We start from the raw sequence: 23,620 nt of genomic DNA, 5'->3' as shown, positions 1-23,620 counted from the left end.
CAGGCTAGGGGTCAAATCAGAGCTACAGCTGCTGGCCTACACCACAGCCACAGCAACTCCAGATCCAAGCCTTGTCTTCTACCTACACCACAGCTCACGGCAACAGTGGATCCTTAACCCACTGATCAAGGCCAGGGATAGAATCCTCATGGATACTAGTTGGGTTTGTTACTTCTGAGCCATGATGGGAACTCTCAATTTTATTTTACAAATTTGTTTTTTCAAATGTGTTTGGGGGAAATGCTATTTAAAATAAAGCTAACTTATGAATTCAATTGTGTACATATTGCAGCTAAGTGAAGGGGAGACAATCAAGCCAATTGAAAATTCAGAGAATCCACTTTATCCTGTAATCCATCGTCAGTATATTTATTTTTTGTCTAGTAAGGAAACTAAAGAAAAATTTATCAAGAACCCAATCAAATATATCCGCCAACCCAAACCTAAGCCTACTATGCCCATTAGGATTGCAATCGTCGGGCCTCCAAAATCTGGGAAAACTACAGGTAAGGATGTGTTGGCTTTTGTTATTCTTAAATATAAAATAATCTCCTAAAAACCAGGACCACTTTTTCAGGAAACCAACTATCAAAACTGACTCAAAAAGAGATAGAAAACCTAAACGTCAATAACCACTGAAGAGAAAGCATTCAAAAATATAGCCCCACTCCAATACAGCCCAGGATCCAATGGTTTTGGAGGGAAGTTATGTCAAACTTTCAAAGAATTAAAAACTCAGGAGATATTTCCTATGTTTTTATTTTATTTATTTTTGTCTTTTTGCCTTTTTCTAGGGCCACTCCCATGGCATATGGAGGTTCCCAGGCTAGGGGGCTAATCAGAGCTGTAGCTTACACCAGAGCCACAGCAACGCGGGATCCGAGCCACGTCTGCAACCTACACCACAGCTCACGGCAACGCCGGATCCTTAACCCACTGAGCAAGGGCAGGGACCGAACCCGCAACCTCATGGTTCCTAGTCGGATTCGTTAACCACTGAGCCATGACAGGAACTCCCAATACTTCCTGTGTTTTTATAAGCATTTTCAGAGCAATGGAAAAGACAGTAAGCTGTTCAATTTATTTTTCAGTTTCTTTTTTTTTAAGTTATATAGTTCATACAATTAAAAAGGTATAAAAAATACAAATTCATTTGAAAATTAGCATGACCCTGATAGCAAAACCTAACCAAGATAATAGAAGAAAATAAATTACAAACTAATGTTATTTATAAATATAAATAAGAGTATACTAAGCTTTTATTAGCTTAAAAATTTTATAAATATAATCTATTAAATAATTTAAAGAGTGAATGAAAACCCATTATCTTAGTCATTGCTGAAAAAGGCATTTGGCAAACTGAATTTGAATTTTGTATAACTTGAGACTGTGGTCTGTGGTTTTTCTTTAAGACAAACAGTCCAACAATAGGTGAGTATTATACTTCAAGATGACATGATAACAACATGAAGAGTCGTTGGTCTCATCTCTTAACCCCAGACTCCCAGTCCATCCCACTCCCTCCCCCTCCCTCTTGGCAACCACAAGTCACTTAGCTGTATAGTAGAAATTGGCAGAACACTGCAAATCAACTACAATTGAAAAAATAAAAATCATTTAAAAAATAAATAAGTAAAAAGTGGTTGGTTGCAATGAGAATAAAATGGGAAAGGGCTGACTCCAGAGACATTTAAAAGAAGAACCCCAGGACTTAATGACTGACTGCATACAGCAGGAAAGAGAAAGATGAGGTCAAAGATAAATTTGTTACCAGAAATTAGAAAAGGGAGTTTTGTGTCCTACCTCGCTTTTCAGATGAAAAGTTTGTTTTCCCCATTTAAACTTCTTAACATGATGAAGAGTTTTAATAATTGTGTTCTCAATTTCCAGAGAGATAAAATTTCCCAAAGAAAGCTGAACATTGCCATTCAAAATAAGATCCTGCAACCACAGCAAAAAGTAAAATGTAGACAGTTTGATTTATTATTTCCTTTTGAAATAGAGGTTAATTTTTAAACAAAATGTCAAATTACAAACAATTGTTTTTTATGGCTGCACCCACAGCATATAGAAGTTCCCAGGTCAGAGATTGAATCTAAGCCACAGCTGCCACCTATGCTTGGTCCTTTAACCCACTCTACCAGGCCAGGAATCGAACCCAAACCTCCACAGTGACCTGAGCTGCTGCAGTGGGATTCTTAACCCACTGTGCAACAGGGAGAACTCCAAAGCTTAATTATTTTTATAGCTTAAAAATAATAGATCTGACTCCAGTGTTTGTGGCAAGTGTTTGAAGGCTTCTTAGGTCCTCACAGGCGGTTCCCTTCCAGATGCCCTCATTGTGGCCAGATAAGCTGCATTCTCCATGAGACCAAATGAATTCAGTGTCTTCTACATGATGCTGTCTCCAGATAGTGATGAGAAAGGTTTGTAAACCTCATCAGAGCACGCCCACATTTAATGGTAACTGCAAGCCATTGTCTGTCGTTTCACTTAGCAGAAGTAAAGTCCAAAGTTGTGTCCTCTTTCAATCAATGGCAACATCTACATTCCTTTGGACAAATCATTTCATTTTAGTTCTCTTATCTGGAATTTCAGTACCTACTCTACCTATTTGATGGAATAGTTGAAAATATCAAAATCATGGAAGAAATATTACCTCATAAGCTGTAAGTTACTATTAAAATGTCAGGTTTCTGGAATTCCCGTCATAGCTCAGTGGTTAATGAATCCGACTAGGAACCATGAGGTTGCAGGTTCAATCCTTGGCCTTGCTCAGTGGGTTAAGGATCCGGCCTTGCCATGAGATGTGGTATAGATCGCAGACGCTGCTTGGATCCTGAGTTGCTGTGGCTCTGGCATAGGCCGGCGGCTACAGCTCTGATTAGACCCCTAGCCTGGGAACCTCCATATGCGGCGGGAGTGGCCCTGGAAAAGGCGAAAAGACAAAAATAAATAAATAAATAAAATAAAATAAAATAAAATAAAATGTCAGGTGAGCCATTATAATTTTTAAAAATTATTTCCTAGAGGATTAACTGCCAATAATTCTACAAGATAAGCTATTCTGATTGCAGCCTGGAGCCATCAGTGAATCGACAGGGAAATGGTACAAGGCAGAGACACAGGAGCATTATGTTATTATTTTGGCCGTAATACCAAATATTATTAGTACACATAGGATGCCTTGGAAAACTCAAAATTTTTTCTGCCTCACATAGAAGGAAGAAAACACTTAAAAGTTGGTTGGGTTATGAGAAAAAGTCACAGATTTGGCTCATTAACCAGATTCATCAGACACATACTTAAAGTACTAATAGTGATCGGCCTTTGAACAGTATTAATTCAGTAAAATGTGGCAATTTTTTTTTTTTTTGTCTTTTGTCTTTTTTAGGGCCTCATCCGAGGCACATGGAGGTTCCCAGGCTAGGGGTCCAATTGGAGCTATAGCTGCCGGCCTACACTACAGCCACAGCAACACCAGATCCTTAACCCACTGAGCGAGACCAGGGATCGAACTTGCAACCTCATGGTTCCTAGTCAGATTCGTTTCCACTGTGCCATGAAGGGACCTCCTGCAATTTTAATTTTTGAAATCTCTTTAAAGCATGTGAAGATTAACTTACTGTTGATGTTAATTAACCAGAATCTGAAACCGAAGTTAGCTGATGAATTTGTGAAATGGAATAAGTTTAAGGTTTTCATTTTTTTCAGTTGCCAAAAAAATGTCAAGTGAATATGGCTTAAAGCATTTGTCAATAGGAGAAGCTTTGCGTTATGTGTTAAACCACCAGCCAGACACAGAGCTGGCACTTATGCTAAATTGGCATCTTCATAAAGGAATGACAGCCCCTGATGAACTGGCTATTCAAGCCTTAGAATTATCTCTGATGGGAAGTGTATGTAATACCGCAGGGTAAGTGGGCGTGGGGTGGGGGCGGAGAGGGAGCAGGATGGGGTTAAATCTCTCAAGAAATTACTCACTGAAAATGAAAACACTTATTTTAAACAGAGTTGAAAGCTCTTGTAAAGCTTGTAAACTGCTTCTCCAACTGTGGGCCCCTGTATGATTACATATTTTAATTTTCTGTCAAGCTAGACCTAAGCTCAAACATTCACATGCCAGAATAGCTGGGAGGCCCCTTCATTCCCTGCAGCAACCCCTGAATTGCTCAAAAAGTCTCCAGGTTTACGCAGCCCATAAAGGAGGCCCCTGTGACTTCCATAGCCCAACAGAGCTTCTCGCTGCCCCATGGGGTGGTGAAGGCATAGCCCTCCCCTGCCCCCTGGGGGGTACGGGTCCCTTAGAGGTGGTCTCTCACTGGCCCAGCTCTGTGCTCAGGAAGCAGCACCCCTTCCCCCCTTAAGGCCACGTGTGGATAGAAGAGCCCTGAGCTTCAACTGTCTGTCTCTTCAGCTCACACGCCTCTGCTTAACCGTGGCTTCCTTGACACCACTGCTGGTCATGCCCAGGAATAAAAGCTGGTAAAACCTAAGGCCCTGCTCTTGAGCCTGGGTCGCTAACCTAAAATCTTACTGATATACTCAAAAGGTTTTTTATATTAGGAGCCTCCTTGTCTTTCGCTACCACTGGTCCTTAATCAAATCCTTGGACAGTTCTCCTAATTCAGTTGCAAGGGAGCAGATTCTAGAGTATCAGGTTTTTTCCCCAGAGAAGGCCCTGGGACCGTGCAGACTGAGTGATCACCTCATATGCAGCATTGCATGTGAAGAGTCTCAGTGAGGATAACCGCAAAGTCACAGAGGTTTTATTCTATCTTAATATCAGGACAGTGACCGTCCAGTCACCCTGCATTTCCCTAGTCTGAGGCCCTCTCCAGTGACTCTTCACAGGACAAAGAAGTTGAGCTGCTCTCTATTAAAGCCAAAGTGGCAGCACCCGTACATTGTTGTAGGCTTGCAGGCTGGGTTAATTTATAATCCTCTCTGCAGTGGAGCTTAGAACTAGTTAGTGCCTAGAGACTTAGCTGGAAAGCATGGAGGGAGGACAAACCAGCTCTTCCTGGAGACCATGCCCAGCTTGCTCCCACCTCAGAGGGGCTTTCTTGGCTTTAGAGCCACTTCCCCCAGGATTTGCAGACAGCCGCTCTTCCTCCTCTGTTTGACAGTGACACTCACTACCTTAGACCGTTGGACTAATAAATTCTCCATCATTTCTGCTCAGAGGCCTGATGGGTCCTGATGAAATGATGCTCTCCTAGATACCGTACAGTTCCCCATCTCCACTTCCCCACCCAGCTTCCTCACAGAATTTTACTACTGAAAAAAAGTTTTAGCACACAATTTTTCTGGAGCTCTTTTGGGGTGCACTCAGTTAAGGATCCAGAGTTGTCACTGCAGCAGCTTGGGTCACTGCTGTGGCTTGGATTCAGTCCCTGACTCAGGAACTTCCACATGCTGTGGGTGTGGCCAAAAAAAAAAGGAACAATTTTTCCCATGTTTGCTTTATCTCTTAGTAAAATACTGTTAATTGTGCTAGGACCTTTTCTAAATTTTAAAACATTTTAATGTGCTTTTTAAAAATCTTCATTTACAAGGCACCTTGTCTTACTGCTACTGATGTTTCAATAAAAAAAATTTACAATATCTCTTTGCTATAAAACTACAATATTAAGATCAGGGATGGGTAACCCTTTCCATGCCAGCCATCCCATTACAGGGAATGTTCATTAATCTACTACTAGGTCCTTTATATCCTTGATCTACAATCTTTAAAACAGCTCTAAGGGTTAGATGTTTCTCCTATTTTACTGAAAACTGAGGCTTAGAGATGTCAGACCAGGATTCAGAGCTAAGACTGTGTATCTCTGAAACTCATGCTCTTTCTGCTCTTTAGGGCTTAGAATAACAGCACCAATTAAATAACAACGTTCATGGTATTATGTGTATTATCTCTAAGTCTGCCAAAACACAGCTCTACAATGCATTACATGTGTGAATAAGAGCTGTGTCCAGATGCATTCTGCCCTCCTTCTGGCTCTTGGGCTGACTGAGGTTAAAAATATAGAGAAAAGGAGTTCCCTTTGTGGCTCAGCAGATTATGAACCCAGCTAGTACCCATGAGGATGCAGATTGGATCCCTGGCCTTGCCTGGCAGGTTAAAGGATCTGGTGTTGCTATAAGCTGTGGTGTAGGTCGCAGATGCAGCTTGGATCCTGCATTGCTGTGGCCGTGGCCTTAAAAAGAAAAGGAAAAAAAGGAGATAAAAAGAGATAAAGTGGGCAAGGTAACAAAATATATCAAGTTACATAAGGAACAGCATGGGGCTAATCCTAAAAACAGACTGTTTCTGGAAGACAGCAAGTCTGGGAAGAAGGAAATCTGGAATTTTTGTTTTCATATTTCTCCTTGTTAGTGTTGTAATCGATGGATACCCTGTAACAAAATATCAAGTGAGTCTCTTGGAAGATCGGTCAGTCATCCCCATGGTCATCTTTGAGTTGGATGTGCCTTCCAAAGAGATTTTCAAAAGATTGCTCGTGGAAAAAAAAAAGGAAACAAGGTAACATGTGACGAAAACAGTGATGAAAGGAATGACCTTTATTCATCCAGAAAAGGAAGTAGATTTCTAAGGTTTTTAACAGCTTTTTCCATTCCTTCTCTGTTTCTCTATTAGTTTGCCATATCCATTGCACAACAGCTCACAGATTATAGCTGTCAGGAACTCAAAGTACCGCAAAAATATTGGTGATATTAGGCAGTTTTATCAGGAACAGCATCAGAACTGGTATGTGATTGACGGCTTTCACAGCAAATGGTGGGTATGGAATGAAGTCATTAAGAAGGTTAAAATGGTGAATAAACACATGCAGATATACCTGGAAAGAACAAAAGCAGGTAAGAAAACAGGTAACCCTTAAAATAAAATGTGAACTTGAAGTCTACATATATGCATGCTTGACTCAAATTACCATAATTCACTCAATTTGAACATTTGTTCCCATGACTTTTTTTTTTTTTCCATTTCTCTGTGGCCTCTGGAAGTTCTCGGGCCAGAGATTGAACCTGTGCCACACAAGTGACAATGCCTTAACCCTCTGAACCAATAGGAAACTTCTTTCCCCATCACCTTAATCAGTATTTGATAAACATCATACTTTCCAGTTATCATGGGCATGTATATTTGTTCTAACAAATAAGTGCCTTTACTCAAGCTGTCATTTACTGACTGCCCATGTGAACCTATCATATAAAAACAGTGCATGGTGTCTCACTGGAAGAGTCTGATAGTGTTTAGAATGCCATGTCAGAAGCTGGTTCAGTGGAATTCTCGTTGTGGCTCAGTGGAAGTGAATCTGACTAATAACCACGAGGATGCAGGCTCAATCCCTGGCCTCAGTCGTTGGGTTAAGGATCTGACATTGCCATGAGCTGTCATGTAGATAGCAGACGCAGCTGAAATCTGGCGTGGTTGTGGCTCTGGCCTAGGCTAGTGGCTACAGCTCCGATTAGACCCCTAGTCTGGGAAAATTCATATGCTGCAAGTGCAGCCCTAAAAAGGCAAAAAAAAAAAGCTAGTTTCAGGAATGGTAGTATATATGAGGGCAGGGGTCTATGGAGTGACACTAGGCAAAATTTTGTTTAGAAATCTAGAATTAGTTATTTTTACTTTTTACATAGTGAAATTATGGTATTAAAGAAATGTTGATTGTATTAGAAATTTAATTTGAACATAGAATGTCTTTTAATTTATATTTGGAATCCGTGAAAGAAAATGTTGGATTATCTATTCCTGGAAGTTTTCTTGATTTTTCTCCTAAAATACCCAAAATAGAAGGAAAATTATCTACACCTCCTGTCTCTAAAAGGAGTGATGACACCAAAGAATTGTCTGGAGGGGTCTTATAGACATCTGTTTAATGATTTTGTCTAACTTTGGAAAATAGGGAGAAGGTATAAATGAGGGAACAACATGACAGAATCTCATACAAAAAAAAAATTCAGTGAGGATTCTGATAATAATGGCATCATTGAATCTTGTCTTGATTCATTATTTGGGCATAACCAGTATCTCCCATTCCTATTTGTTAGCAGCTTGGGGATCTGTTTTCACTTAAGAATTATAAGGCATGAAGATGAGTGCAAGGGAAGAGACAACCAAGTTTTAGACCTATTCCCAGTAACTTTTGGATAGCATCACTCTAGGAAAACATTCCACAGCAGACTTTGAAAGTAAACTTGTGCCTCACTCATCTTTCTGTCACCCTGCTTCACTCTTCCTGCCTTAGATTGGGTTGCCTAACAACAGACTCAAGATGAAAAGTTCTGTGCAGAAGCTTTATCAAGAAGTACTCTCAGGGAGTTCCCACTGTGGCTCAGTGGTTAAAGAATCCGACTAGGAACCATGATCCCTGGCCTCACTCAGTGGGTTAAGGATCTGGCGTTGCCGTGAGCTGTGGTGTAGTTTGCAGACGCGGCTCAGATCCCCCATTGCTGTGGCTCTGGCATAGGCTGGTGGCTACAGCTCTGATTAGACCCCTGATTAGACCCCTAGCCTGGGAACCTCCATATGCTGCAGGAGTGGCCCTAGAAATGGCAAAAGAAAGACAAAAAAAAAAAAAAAAAGAAAAAGAAAAAGTACTCTCAGAAGTAGAATTGCCAGATTTAGCAAATAAAAATACAGGATATTCAGTTAAATTTAAATGTTTGAGTAAATGACAAATAATTTTTTAGTATTAGTCTGTCCTATATGTTGTACGGGATAGGTTTATACTAAAAACTATTCATTGTTTAGCTGAAATGCAATCTTAATTGGGCATCCTGTATTTTATCTGTCAGCCCTAATTAGGAGGTACACCCATGGGGGAATGAAGGGAGAGCAGAGGGAGAACTGACCTGCAATATGGTAGAAACAGAAGCCTTGGTAGATGCCACAGGGAAGCACTGGAGTTAGGATGGGCCTTCAAAATTTCCCAAATTGAAATTTCCCCAGGCTTCATATCCTTCCATTGATCTGTCATCCACAAAAGGTCACTCTGCGAGGGGGTATAACCTATGACAGAGGGGACAATTCCCAGTGCAGCTGTGAGCCACAAGCACAGATGTTTCTAGCAGTGGGGGGTGCGGGGGGCATCAGCCCTGAAGAGGGATCTGGATGGGGCACCACAGTATCCACCACATTGTTCCTTGTATCCTAACCTCTCCCTCAAATAGTTTCATCTCATTGAAACTGCCCTTTTGCTCTTCTGCTTCCACTTCTGCCTGATAATCTGTACCGGAATATTTGAATTTTGTTTTGAGTTTTTTATAGTCTCCATTTCCTTTGCACACTATTCAAATGACTCTCCTCTGTTGGGGCCAATTTATTCTGATAAAATGGACAAGGCTAGAAAATTAAAGAGATTCTTCCTCATTCTGCCACATTCCAGAAAAGGATATTAGGGGTTCCCTCATGGCTCAGCAAGTTAAGGATCTGACATTGTCACTGCTGTGGCTCTGGTTACAGCTGTGGCATAGGTACGATCCCTGGCTCAGGGACTGCCACATGCCATAGGTGTGGCCAGAAAAATAAAAAGAGAAGAAGGTATATAGACATTGCCAAATGTCATCAAGAATATTCCAAGAATCAAAAAAAGAGATATATGAGTGTCTTTTAAGACTTGAAGTCATTTGAGTCTAAATTACCCTGTAATTAAACCTGTCAAGATTGGTGAGGTCAGCACATTGGAGCTAAAGAGCAACCTAGGATTATAAAACTATAGTGCCATGTAGTATAATATTATAGCCTTATATAATACTATATACTTTAACAACATTATATATTATTACACCATAGTACTGTGCATTATAATTCTTTTAATAATAATATTATACCAGTGTAATATTTTTTGTAGGAAAGGACTATTGGGTCTTGGCCTTTTCATCTGTGTCACAAACAATGGATGGTATGGTGGATTAGTTTATCTATTGCTTCGTAACTTATTATTCTAAAACTTAACAGCTTAAAACAAGACACACGCACTCACAGTTTCTGTGGAATCGAGGCAAGGTTTAGCTGGATCCTCTGCTTTAGGGCCCCTCAGTCAGGGTGTCGGCCAGGATTATGGTCTCATCTGAGGGCCCTCCTGGAAAAGAACCCACTACCACATGCCCTCATGTGTTGTTGACAAAATTTCATCCATTGGGGGTTGTTGGACTGAGGGCCTCAGCATCTTGTCAGCTGTTAGCCAGAGGCCACCTGCAGTTCCTTGCCATATGGACCTTTCCAACATGGTAGCTTGCTTTCTCAAGTGAACAAGATAAGGCAAGAAAGAGTGCCAAGACAGCAAAAAAAAAAAAAGAGAGAGAGAGAGAAGAAAAAAAAGAAAAAAGGCGTTCCTGTCATGGCTCAGTGGTTAATGAATCTGACTAGGACCCATGAGGTTGTAGGTTCAAGACCTGGCCTTGCTCAGTGGGTTGGGGATCCAGTGTTGCTGTGAGCTGTGGTGCAGGTCGCAGACACAGCTTGGACCCCGCATTGCTATGGCTCTAGCATAGGCTGGTGGCTACAGCTCCAATTCGACCCCTAGCCTGGGAACCTCCATATGCCTCAGGTGTGGCCCTAGAAAACGACAAAAAAAAAAAAAAAAAAAAAAAAAAAAGAGTGCCAAGACAGAAATCACCGTCTTTTGCAACTCTTAGTTCCCCAAGACTGCTGTAGCAAATCCACACGTTGGATGACTTAAACAACAGAAACGTATTCTTTCACAGTTCTGGAGGCTAGAGGCCCAAAATCAAGGTGTTGGCAGAGACGCACTCACTCTGAAGGCTCTATGGGAGAATCTGCCGCATGGCATCCTATTAGCTTCCAGTGTTGCCAGCAGTCCACTGCATTCCTCTGCTTATCACTCCAGCCCTCAGGATAAAGTTTATGTTTACACTGTCATGTAGCAAACTAAACTATAATTTATGCTTCATAATTTTAGAGTTAGTCTAAGACTTACCTTCGCATAAAAAAAAGTAAAACTTTTGACTTGTGAAAGGAACTGATAATAAAATATATTGGGATCAAAATTTGCTCATTATAACTAAGATGGATAAAAAAGTTACTTTGTTTTCTGTAACATTGCATATTGCTTTTTTTTCTTGTTTTTCTTCTTCTTTTTTTTTTTTTTTTTTCTTTTTTTCTTTTCTACGGCCATACCCGCGGCATATGGAGGTTCCCAGGCCAGGGGTCTAATCGGAGCTACAGCTGCTGGCCTATGCCAGAGCCACAGCAACATGGGATCCGAGCCGAGTCTTCAACCTACACCACAGCTCATGGCAACACCAGGTCCTTAGCCCACTGAGTGAGGCGAGGGATCGAACCCTCAACCTCATGGTTCCTAGTCAGATTCATTTCTGCTGCGCCATGACAGGAACTCCCGCATATTGCTTTTGAGTGCCCATTCTAGTGGAGTACTGGGGATAAAACTCTTAAACTTGTCCATTGGATGAACTTGGGCTTTAAAAACAAAATAGACCCTTTAGGATAAACCAGGTTACTTTTGGATAAATGTTCTTCCCCTCCCTTGGGTGCCATCAGGGCACAGGGAGAAGTTTGTGTCAGTAACATCATGTCAACAAACTATTTGTACTTCCTGAAATCTATCCCGTAGAAAAATTTTAAATATTTAGCAAGTTGATATGCATGTGTGTATGCAACTACATATGTGTGTGTATTGTTTGTAACATGTATAGTTTATAAAAGCTAAGAATTAAAAACAACCAAAACCTTTATCAACAGATAAATTAAGTATAGGCACATTTATACAATGGAATAGTATGCATCCATTAAAAAAAATACGTAGAAATTCCTGTTGTGGCTTAGCCGATTTAGAACCCAACATAATGTCCGTGAGGAAGCAGGTTGGATCCCTGGCCTCGCTCAGTGGATTAAGGATCCGGCACTGCCACAAGCTGTGGCATAGTTCACAGATGCGGCTCAGATCCAGTGTTGCCATGGCTGTGGCTTAGGCCAGCAGCTACAGCTCCAATTCAGCCCCTAGCCTGGGAACTTCCATATGCTTCAGGTGCAGCCCTAAAGAGAAAACAAATTTTTTTAATTTTTTAAAAATTAAAAGAATTAGGTAGATCATATAAACTAATATGGAAAGATGTCAAAGGCCATAACTAACTGATAAAAGCAAGTTTCAGAATAATGTTTACAGTATAGTGGCATAAGCATTCTATATGCAAAAAATATATACATATGTAAATGCAAATGTACTTTAAAAATCTGAAAAAGATGTAAATGCAACAGTGATTACCTCTTAGGAGAGATGTTGGATTGAGAGGCTGGAGGTTTGAAGAGAAACTTTTGCTTTTTACTCTCTTTGGATTTGCAGTGTGTACTCATTTGTATAGTACTAACATAATGGAAATTATTCATTTTGAAAATTGTGGTTTTCTGTGAACAAAATAATAGCAATTTATCTGTTAATAATAGGAAAAGCCGCCTGCATTGACAAGTTGTGTATTTCCCCTGAAGAACTGACTTCTCGTCTGGGTGAATTTGGACAGTTCTGCCCTGTCAGCCTGGCAGAATCATATGAATTAGTTGATTGCTCTTTAACTGATTCCTTGGAATTTGCAGCGGAGTTCAGAGGTCACTATTATAAAATGAGTTCTCAGGAAAATTTTAATGTAAGTTTGCTCCTAATTCCAGATATTAACTAGGGAAAGAAAATGCCTATCTCTGAATTTATCAAACAGGAAGGGATGGACACAGCTGGGAACACCCAGGAACTGGGGACCAGGAGCCCCATCTTTTGAGCTTGTGATTCTGAGACCAATAAGGCAACTAAGAGGGCAGTCCTAAGACTGTATCCCAAGACATATTTTAGAACAAAGAAGTTCAGGGTCAGTGATGGACCAGCTGGGCCAGCTTAACAGGTAGGGAGACCCAATAATGAGCCCACCCATGGAGCGGATGCTGAGCATCTGGGCTTAGCCCACAGGTGGGTATTCGGGGGATTCTGTTCCCAGGGTGCAGAAGGGAAGTCAAATTAGAAATGAAGCAAGCCCCGACTTATGTTTCTTGAGTATTAAACATTTTTGTATCACTTTAATTCCCTATATACCTTATATTTCTGTTTAACGGAACAGAATACAGATTTGTTCTGATAGTATAATGACCATAATTCGGTGATATTAAAAATGTTGGTAACTGAAAACTAATCAGATGCCTCTAAAACATTTTATTTTCCTCTGAAGAATTGGAAATTTTTTATCACTTTATTAAGACGACATTTATTTCTTCCTGCCTATTTAAATGATAATCACAGAATTTCAAAACTGGAAGTGACATTAGAGATCGTGTTCCTGGTCTGCTCCCTTCATTTTACAGAGTGATAACTAAAGCTAGAGATGCTAACTCCCCTGCCCAAGGTCACCCACCTAGTTAATTACACAGCAGGACAGGAGACAGGTGGCAGCTGACTGTGCACACCAGTGCCTGGCACATAGAAAGAGCTCCACAGATTTTTTTGTGTAAATGGATGAGTGAGTGAAAGACCTTCAATGAAAGCAGTTGCAAGTCCTGCTCTAAGGACCTCCCAGTCAGGGAAAGAGGCAAGGTAGTGCAGAAAGCAGCTCTCAGATGGTTTGAAGGACCGAATATTGCTCCTGAAAGCGGGGAGAGTATCGGGAGAGCCTCAGTGGAGTTTTGTTGGCATGGCATTCCTGTTTCAGGTGGTCACATTGATGTAATCTTCCTTATAGAAATTTTTGGAGAACCCAGAACAATATGTTCCTCCGTTAGCTCCTCATCCACTGCCCCCTGCTGACATGATCCCCAGGAGGCTGACGCCATCAGGGCTGAAGAGTCGGTTCCCTAAGTGTGCCGAGCTCCAGGGCTACTGTCCAGTGACCTATCAGGATGGCAGACAAAGGCAAGTCCTCACCCTCATGCAAGCACAGAAGGATAGCTCTGCTTGGGATGCGTGGTCCAAATAACAGTCTTAATATTTTGATCAAAAGGACCCTATTGTTTACCTGGAAAATGTTCTATTTCTTCCTTAAGCTGCAAAGATGGAGAAAGAATGTTGACATTTTCTTTACATGGTACTGCAGATTAATCATGCAATACATAGTTGTTGTTGTTTGTTTGTCTTTCAGATATGAAGCCCTAGTACCGGGTAGCATTAACTATGCTTTAGAATATCGTGATCGTATATATATTTGTGAGAGTAGAGAAAAACTTGAGAAATTTTTGAGGTGAGACCATTCATTAAGTCACAAATATTTATTGAATATTTATATGTTTTATTAAAGTACAGTTGATTTACAATGTTGTGCCCGTTTCTGCTGTACAGCAAAGTGACTCAGCCATATATATATTCCTTTATATTTATATTTATATATTCCTTTATATTTATATTCCTTTATATATTTTTTCCTTTATAAATATATATATTCCTTTTCTTATATTCTCTTCCATCATTGTCTATTCCAAGAGATTGGATATAGTTACCTGTGCTGCACATTTGGATCTCATTGCTTCTCCATTCTAAATGTAATAGTTTCATCTACTAACCCCAAACTCCCAGTCTATCCCAGTCCCTCCCTCTTCCCCCTTGGCAACCACAAGTCTCTTCTCTATGTCTGGGAGTCTGTTTCTGTTTGTAGATAGGTTCATCTGTGCCATATTTTAGATTCCACATATAAGTGATATTGTATGTATTTATCTTTCTCTTTTGACTTATTTAACTTAGTATGAAGATCTCTACTTGTATCCATGTTGCTGTAAATGGCATTATTTCATTCTTTTTTATGGCTGAGTTGTATTCCATTGTATGTAACCCACATCTTCTTAATGCATTCATCTGTTGATGGACATTTAGATTGTTTCCTTGTCTTGGCTATTGTGAATAGTGCTGCTATGAATATACAGGTGCATGTATCTTTTTGAATATATGCCCAGGAGTGGGATTGCTGTATCATATGGTAGTTCTATATTCAGTTTTCTGAGGAATCTCCATTCTGTTCTCCACAGCGATTGTACCAATTAACATTCCCACCAACCCTGTATCAAGGTTCCCTTTTCTCCACACCCTTTCCTGCATCTGTTATGTGTAGACTTATTAATGATAGCCATGCTGACTGCTGTGAGGTGGTACTGAATGTCTATGTTAAATGCATCCTGAAGGGATAGGGGTAGATATATATGTGGGCGTATACACACACAGAGACCCACACACATACATGTATGAGCACATATACATACACATAGCTGAAGGGGGCAGCAGTTATTCATCTCCTGCCAGGCATTTCTGTTTTTCACAAGAAGTTGGAAACCAAATTTCTTCTTACATTTTTCTGACTTTTAAACTTTTGTAACTAACTCACTATTTTGTAAAAAAATACAATGTGGATCAAGTCCCCTCTGCAACTAGAATTTGTACAGTCGTTTGTGATTTCTAATGAAGCTCAGCTGGAAGAAATTTAACTGGAAAAAGAGAAGCGGCATTAGTTGCTGAAAGGGATATAGGATTGAAGGAGCGAATGTGGTTTTTCTTTTTTTTTCTTTTTTTCTTTTTTCCCCCGATGGGAAAGGTAAGTGCAGGTGCTTGGGAAGGATCCAGTAAAGAAGGAAATGGCAAAGGTGGGAGAGAGGGGTAAACTGCTATGTTAAGATACCTGGAGGAGTTCCTGTCATGGCTCAGTGGCTAACAAATCCGACTAGGAACCATTAGGTTGCTGGTTCCATCCCTGGCCTCGCTCAGTGGGTTAAGGATCCGTAGTTGCTGTGAGTTGTGGTGTAGGTTGCAGATACCGCTCGGGTCCCGTTGCTGTGGCTCTGGCGTAGGCTGGCGGCTACAGCTCCAATTAGACCCCTAGCCTGGGAACCTCCATATGCTGTGGGTACAGCCCTAGAAAAAACAAAACAAAACAAAAAGATACCTGGAGCGACTGGAGTGGGGATTCAAAGTGTGGGTGGAGACTGCTCTTAGACGGAAGTAAGCTCTGCCATGGAGAAAGGAACCTGTGCGTGGCTCTGCTTGTGATAAGCAGTTGAGGAATTTCCATCCTGGTGGCTTCTCTTTTTATAGCATGGCGCCTGTGCAAGGGGTTTCTTGGGAGGGTTGAAAGTGTGAGGAGAATAAAGAAAGTTCTGTACAATTGCTGTGCAAAATAACACAGAGAAGAGGTGAGTGGGACTAGCAGGTGCAGCAGGTGGTAATGAATTCCTGGGAGTCCCCATCTCCCCACTTGTATCATCTTCTCTCATCATCCCCTCTCATTATCTGGAGGAAAATAGGTAGTGAACGTTACCTTTCCGTTGTCTTTTTTGTGTCCACCTTCCCTTGTACACACAGTGAGTATCTTTGTGAGCATAGATCTAATGAATTTTGTGTTCTTAGGTCGCCCTCGAAATACTGTAACCAGAAGCTTCCTTACAAACTCCCCCCTCCAAAGGAACCAAAGTGTCTCACTAGCCTGCCTTTGCCTGGATATCTGGAACAGGTCGTTTACCTTTTCTCTGTATAGATGTTAGAAAAGTACAGCAATCTCTTCTTTAATGATGACTTTTATTTTGGTAACGATGACTACAAAGCAGGTTTTCTGATTTTAAGCTGCAAACCCACCTTTAACCTGTTTTGGTTTTGACTAGTTGTGAAAAAAAAGTGTGAGAAAGGCCTGTTTCCATAGCTAATTCCCAAATAGCTGCACTAAAGTGAAGATTAGGATGTTAGAAAATTATTTACATTTGACATATAGTGTGTTTCTCATTTTGAATTTCAATGCCTGTAAAACTTTTTCTTCATTTGAAATATGCAAATTGGGAGTTCCCGTTGTGGCACAGCAGAAACAAATCCGTCTAGGAACCATGAGGTTGCGGGTTCCATCTCTGGCCTCGCTCAGTGGGTTGAGGATCTGGTGTTGCCATGAGCTGTGGTGTAGGTGGCAGACATGGCTCAGATCCTGCATTGCTGTGGCTGTGGTGTAGGCTGCCAGCTGTAGCTCCAACTTGACCCCTAGCCTGAGAACCTCCATATGCTGCAGGTGTGGCCCTAAAAAGCAAAAAAGAAAAAAAAGAAAAGAAAGAAAGAAAGAAAAAAGAAACTGTCAAACATATAAAAATAGAATTGTGTAATGAAACCCCACGTATCTATCACCTAGCTGGCCCTAAGTCAATTTGTAGTTTTGTTTTTTTTTTTTTGTTTTTTTTTTTTTTTCCTAATCAAATGTATTTTGTGTTTTTTTCCTGTTGGCTAAGTGCTCATTTAACTACCTTTATGAGTATGAGCTCCATCCTCAACCCCAAGAGACTATTTGAGGCAAAGAACAGCCTCTTTATCTCTTTGTCACAAGAAAAGAAAATAAACTCAAATATGCACGATTCACTCCCTACCTGCAGGGTATTGCAACTTCTCTAATTAAAGCCATGAATGCAGCAGGATGCTTAAAGCCCAAGTTCCCCTTCTTAAGTGTAAAGAGATCTGCGCTACTCTATATAGCATTTCATCTAAAAGGTATGTCTTTTTGTGGTTGTTGCTGTTGTTGTTAGAAATGATGTGGTACTCATAACTAATTTAATATTAATTGTAGTATATTGTGATAAGTAGCATTGTCAAGCTGGGTTGGTCACTTGCATGGGGTATGTGTGAGTGTTGGTAGCCAATATTTTAGCAAAAATATCATAATTGAGTTTCTAGGCTTTTTTCCTTTTTGGCCACACCTGTGGCATGCCGAAGTTCCTGGGCCAGAGATCAAATCTGTGCCACAGCAATGACCTGAGCCACAGAGGTGACAACACCAGATCCTTAACCTCCTGAGCCACAAGGGAACTCCTGAGCCTCTAGTTTTTAAAGCAGGGACTATGAGTAGCATAATCAGCTTTAGGTAATCCATGCCTTGTAGGGAGGTGAATAGAGGCAATTGTGGTCTAAAATAGAATAATCCCCAAATCTTATTTGGGATTTGGATATCTCCTCAGCCATAGCTGTGCAACTCAATCACACCCACAGTTCTTCTCTTTAATTTAATGATTCGCTAACCTAACAAAACATTCACAGTTCTGTGAAATTTTCCACAGCCTTTAATCCTAAAGGTTCTGAATATACAAGAAAAAAATATAAGAAGAAGATGGAGCAATTTACAGAGAGATGTGAACTCATTACATACTTGGGTGCCAAGATGACAAGAAAATACAAGGAACCTCAGTTTCGAGCCATTGACTTTGATCATAAATTACAGACCTTTCTCTCTCTTAGAAGTATAGACCCAGTCAATGGATAGAATGTTTGGGTAACTGCACCCAGAATCTTCAGAGTTACCTGAAAGGGGTAAAAGGAAATAGATTGAAAATCCGGCCCTCCCTGATGTGCTTTTCCCCTCCTGAGCAATGTGCCACGGCTGCCAGACGTCAAGTGAATTCAGAGCTCTGCCAGCCAGGAGGGAATGGTCTTCCCTAAGCCTAAGTTTTCATATGATTTTAAAAGTTATTACTCTTTGCCTGAACTTTGATGCTCTAACAAAATAGTTATTTCATTTACAATTCCATTTAGAATAGTTAGGTACCTTGTATTTTACTTAATGCATCTACTGTTCATTTCATTTTCCTTTTCAACCTTTTCAGTAGAAAAGTCAGTGTCTGTTAAAGGAAATTCTGTGGTGAATGTTAGAAAGCTTTAAGAAACAACATTAATATTGATATAAATAAAATAGAAATATTGGTTACACTTTTAACAAAAGGAGTTGTTTGTATACTTCATGAACATAAAGATATTTTATCATTTTCCCAAGAAAATAAATGAATTTTGAGATAACTAAATGGCTGCTGCTTTTCTTTTTCTCAAGTATTCAAGGAAGCATGCTGTATGCATTATTTTGCAATTAGCAATCACCTGGATAGGAGTTCCCGTTGTGGAGCAGTGGTTAATGAATCTGACTAGGAACCATGAGGTTGCGGGTTCAATCCCTGGCCTTGCTCAGTGGGTTAAGGATCTGGCATTGCTGTGAGCTGTGGTGTAGGTCGCAGACGCGGCTCGGATCCCGAGTTATTGTGGCTGTGGCGTAGGCCCGGGGGCTACGGCTCTGATTCGACCCCTAGTCTGGGAACCTCCATATGCCGCGGCACATGGCCCTAGAAAAGGCACAAAGACAAAAAAAAGAAATCACCTGGATATTTGAAAAGGATAAAGTCTAGTCTTTTTATATGACATTTTCAAGAAGTTTATGCTAGAGGAAAATTACTAACTTGAATTTCAATGACATTTTAAAAATGAGATTATTGAATTCTCAGCAGGAGTATAAAAAATCTAGAATGTGAAATAGCAAGATTGGCTCTTTAAAAAAATAAAAAATTCAGCCTGTTTTCTGTGTAACCTTAGGTAAACCTCGGTTTGTTTATTAATCTCTAAAATGAATGGTTTACCTCATTTTTTCCCAGCTATATTGAGGGAAAAAATATTCAGAGCTATATTTAGCTCTTCTTTTCCCAGCTATATTGAGGTATAATTGAAAAATAAAATTATATATATTTATGTGTGTGTGTATATATATATACATTTTTCTTCCCCTCTTTGGCTGCATCTGTGGCATACACAAGTTCTCAGGCCAGGGACTGAACCCACATCACAGCGGTGACAACACTAGATCCTTAACTGCTAGCCCAGCAAGGAACTTTAAAATTATATATATTTAAATTGTACCATGTGATAATTTTGATATAGGTATAATTGTGAAATATTTAACACAGTCAAGTTAATTAACACATCCATCACCTCACATAGTTACTTTGTGTGTTTGTGCGTAGTGAAGACACTTAGGAATCACTCTGTTAGCAAATTTTCAAGTATTTTTACAGTGTTATTAACTGTAGTCACCATGCTGTACATTAGCTTCTCAGAATTTATTCATCTTATAACTGAAAGTTTGTACCCTTTGACCAACCCCTAGCAACTACCATTCGCTCTTTGCTTCTATGAGTCTGACTTTTTTTTTTAGATTCCACATATCAGTGATACTACACAATATTTGTCTTTCTCTGTCTGGCTTATTTCAACTTAACATAATGCCCTTCAGTTTCATTCATGTTGTCTTTGATACCTATAATTTCAACATGTTAATTAAAAATATGTATTTTATGATATATATTATATAAATATATATGATATATTTAATAATAAAATAATTTTTGAACAAAAGCTAGAAGTCTATTGTCGAAGTTAGGATAACCCCCAAACACCTTTGAACAGTTGCTGATATACCTATAGATGCACCTATACTTTTTCCGGAAAACAGGAATTGTCTGCAGCTACCAAGTTTTACCAGTAGCATAAGGTCCTGCTCATTCTTCTCTTCCCAGTCCTTAATCTTCTGAATTATCGTCTTCCCATAGTGTTCCTAACATGTCCACAGGCCTCCTCAGCCTATGGGTATAAGAAGTTTCCTTTGGAGTTCCCATCGTGGCTCAGTGGTTAATAAATTCGACTAGGAATCATGAGGTTTCGGGTTCGATCCCTGGCCTTGTTCAGTGGGTCAAGGATCCGGCGTTGCCATGAGCTGTGGTGTGGGTCACAGACACAGCTCGGATCCCGAGTTGCTGTGACTGTGGTGTAGGCTAGTGGCTACAGCTCCAATTCGACCCCTAGCCTGGGAACCTCCATATGCCGCGGGAGCGGCCCTAGAAAAGGCAGAAAGACAAAAAAAAGAAGTTTCCTTTAACAATTTAACCCAAACTTCCTTGTTTCAGTGCCCTCACCTTTATGAGGGTCAGTGGCCATGCAAAGCACCTCTGAGTATCCCTTGAGAGACAGGGACTATCACAGGATCCAGAGCAAGTCCATCCCCACCCCACCCCCGACCCTGGATATCTCATTTTCTAGGGATCTTGTTCTCTAATATGGCTTCACTTAGACCTGTACGAACCCAAGGGTGTGAGAAATCTCACGGCTCCTCCCTCATTGTCCTGGAGCTGCCGAGTTCTATACACAAGTGGGGTAAATGCTTCCTCTCTCCTGAGAAGGTGGAAGCTTAGTCCCTGAGTTGAGCAAGGAACCAAATGCCATGCAATTCTCCCTTTTCGTCCCCCTCTCCACAAGGTCTCTCCTTCCAAGCAAGTCTATTGAATAGAGTACAGCAGATGGGAGCATTGGATGGAGAGCTGGGAATCCAATCTCCAGAGTAGTTTAGAGCTCTAGACATTCCAGGTCCCCAGCACATGCAAATTACACTTTGTTACATGTAGGAACCTATTTAGAATAACGCCAGACAGGGCTCTCTCTCTTTCCAGGCCGTTTGCTTTGTGCCAGATGGTGTACTCATGGATTTATATACATTATCTCATTAAATTCCTACACATGGTACTTAAATACATGAAAAGAGTTTCTTACCCAAGATCACGTAAATAGTAGAATCTAGATTCAGGCCCTGATCAGACTAAGTCCTGCTCTTCCGTTGTCACCTCCTACACTGTAAGCCCACCTTGGAAACCACCATAATGATATCAGTATTCCTGGGGCATTTCATTGGCCAGTCTTTTGGGCACTCATGCACGCCTGTGTGTGTGTGTGTGTGTGTGTGTGTGTGTGTGTGTACTTCAGAGTATAAAAATATCATGGAGGACTCAGGAAATCTTTTGCTTGGAGCTTGAGACTCCCTAGCCCCACCCCTACATGCATTCACTTCTGTAATTACTGCACGTTGTGTTTTCTTTAGCAAGTTCCATCCAGAGGTCTGTGTCACCAGGACAAGGAATGGCATTTCTGCAACGAGAAAGGAGAATACACATGCATCATTTTAAAACCTCTTGTTTTGTTTAGAAATTATGCTTGCATATTATTTTGTTTAGAAATTATGCTTCCAGAGTTCCTATCTTGGCACAGCAGAAATAAATCCGATTAGGAACCATGAGGTTGTGGGTTCGATCCCTGGCCTTGCTCAGTGGGCTAAGGATCTGGTGTTACCATGAGCTGTGATGTAGGTTGCAGATGCTGCTTGGATCTGGTGTTGCTGTGGCTCTGGCATAGGCTGGCAGCTACAGCTCCGATTTGACCCCTAGCCTGGGAACTTCCATGTGCCACGGGTGCGGCCCTAAAAAGACAAAAGACAAAAAAAAAGAAAGAAAAGAAATTATGCTTGTATATTTCTATAATAACCCATCAACTGGTGTCCCAGATATGATGAAAGAATGTTCTGGCTGGGCGCCTGGGGACCCCACATTTCTTCCCTGAATAAAGCAGCAAGAGAGTGAGTGGCCAGCCCACAGCGCTCACGGGGGCTCATTACCCCCATCCTCCAGGCTGCCACCCCAGCCACTTCAGGACAAGCCTGAGGCAGTGCCCATCCGAGGGCCAGGAAGAATGCTCAACCAGCCTGTGCCTCTGCACAGCTTATCTGGACGTCATTTTCACTCCAACTAAAAGGACACATGATTTCATGCTGGGAGAAGAGGTAGTGCCCATTTCACAGCCCTTAAGACAAAAGGAAATATAATTACAGTCAATGAAGTGTGGAAAAGAAGGGAAAGCCTTCTGTACTTCCTTTCCAACTAACACTCAAATGCATCACGTGGATGTATTATATTTGACCATTCTTATTGCTGGACTATATACTGTTGTCCTATATTATAAAATGCTGTGATGAACTTTCCTCCTCTCTATTTGGGATTTTTAGCCTAATATAAATTCTGGAAAATAAAAGTACAAGGTGAAAAGGTATGAATTTTAAAAAACTAAGAAGATAATGCCAAATTATAGTAAAGAAGTAATGAAACTGGTGCTTCTGGGCACTCCTGGAAACACTGAGTTACTGTAACCATTTCAGAAGGCAGCTCAGTAATAGGAATTGGGACCCATAAGAATGAATGGGTTGGTAGGAGTTCCTGGCAATGAACTTGATAGTATCCATGAGGATGTGGGTTCAATCCCTGACCTTGCTCAGTGGGTTAAGGATCCAGCGTTGCCATGAGCTACAGTGTGGGTGGCAGACGTTGCTGTGGCTGTGATGTAGGCTGGCAACTGTAGCTCTGATTCGACCCCTAGCCTGGGAACTTCCATGTGCCACAGGAGTGGCCCTAAAAAACGAACAAAAGGAAAGAATAAATGGGCGGAAGGAAGAACCTTGTTACTTTAACTTGAATTGATAGTGGCGATATTGAATATTATTACAAACATTGGTCACCAGTTGCACTTCCTATTTTATTTTATTTTATTTATTTTGTTTTTATTTTATTTTATTTTATTTTTTTAGTATTTTATTTTATATTTTATTTTATTTTATTTTATTTTATTTTATTTTATTTTATTTTATTTTATTTTATTTTACTATTTTTGTGGCCATACCTGTGGTATATGGAAGTTACCAGCCCAGGGACGGAATGCAAGCCACAGCTGCGGCAATGCTGGATCCTTAACCCACTATACCGCAACAGGAACCCTGCATTTCTTCTTTTGTGAATTATTTTTTCATGTCCTTTGCCCTCTTACTCATTGGGACTTTTTTAATTGTTTTGCATGAATTCTTTATACAATAGACACATCAATCCTTTGCATTTGGTAAATAAGTCCTATTTTTTTTTTTTAGATATGAAAGTAAGAGCTATTCCTCTTTCTCTTATGATATTGAATACTTTCTAGGTTTTGGAAGTTTTTTCATCTTCAGAGATTCAGTAAATATCCTATTTTGTGTTTTT

The 23,620-nt window shown here is 40.5% G+C and overlaps 1 protein-coding gene across 2 annotated transcripts in view; it reads left to right on the top strand.

Moving 5' to 3' along the window:
• The window catches only part of AK9 (adenylate kinase 9), a 135,387-nt gene extending 116,638 nt beyond the window's left edge, over positions 1-18,749 (top strand). For both annotated transcript variants that reach the window (XM_021091041.2, XM_021091043.2), the window contains 10 exons: positions 293-506; positions 3,715-3,916; positions 6,377-6,523; positions 6,638-6,858; positions 12,428-12,624; positions 13,702-13,871; positions 14,098-14,196; positions 16,344-16,446; positions 17,342-17,456; positions 18,020-18,749. In XM_021091041.2, coding sequence (XP_020946700.2) covers positions 293-506; positions 3,715-3,916; positions 6,377-6,523; positions 6,638-6,858; positions 12,428-12,624; positions 13,702-13,871; positions 14,098-14,196; positions 16,344-16,446; positions 17,342-17,456; positions 18,020-18,222 — 1,671 coding nt within the window. In that variant the 3' untranslated portion in view covers positions 18,223-18,749. The remainder of the gene's footprint in view (positions 1-292; positions 507-3,714; positions 3,917-6,376; positions 6,524-6,637; positions 6,859-12,427; positions 12,625-13,701; positions 13,872-14,097; positions 14,197-16,343; positions 16,447-17,341; positions 17,457-18,019) is intronic.
• Positions 18,750-23,620: the final 4,871 nt, after the last annotated feature.

The sequence above is a fragment of the Sus scrofa genome, chromosome 1, assembly GCF_054392235.1.
Source record: "Sus scrofa isolate SSC_HxYL_T2T_F1_AM1 chromosome 1, Sscrofa_HxYL_maternal_Yorkshire_Landrace_v2.0, whole genome shotgun sequence".
In the NCBI taxonomy this organism is placed as follows: Eukaryota; Metazoa; Chordata; class Mammalia; order Artiodactyla; family Suidae; genus Sus; species Sus scrofa.
The sequence above is the reverse complement of the archived record's forward strand: the minus strand, read 5'-3'. Positions and strand labels throughout refer to the sequence as shown.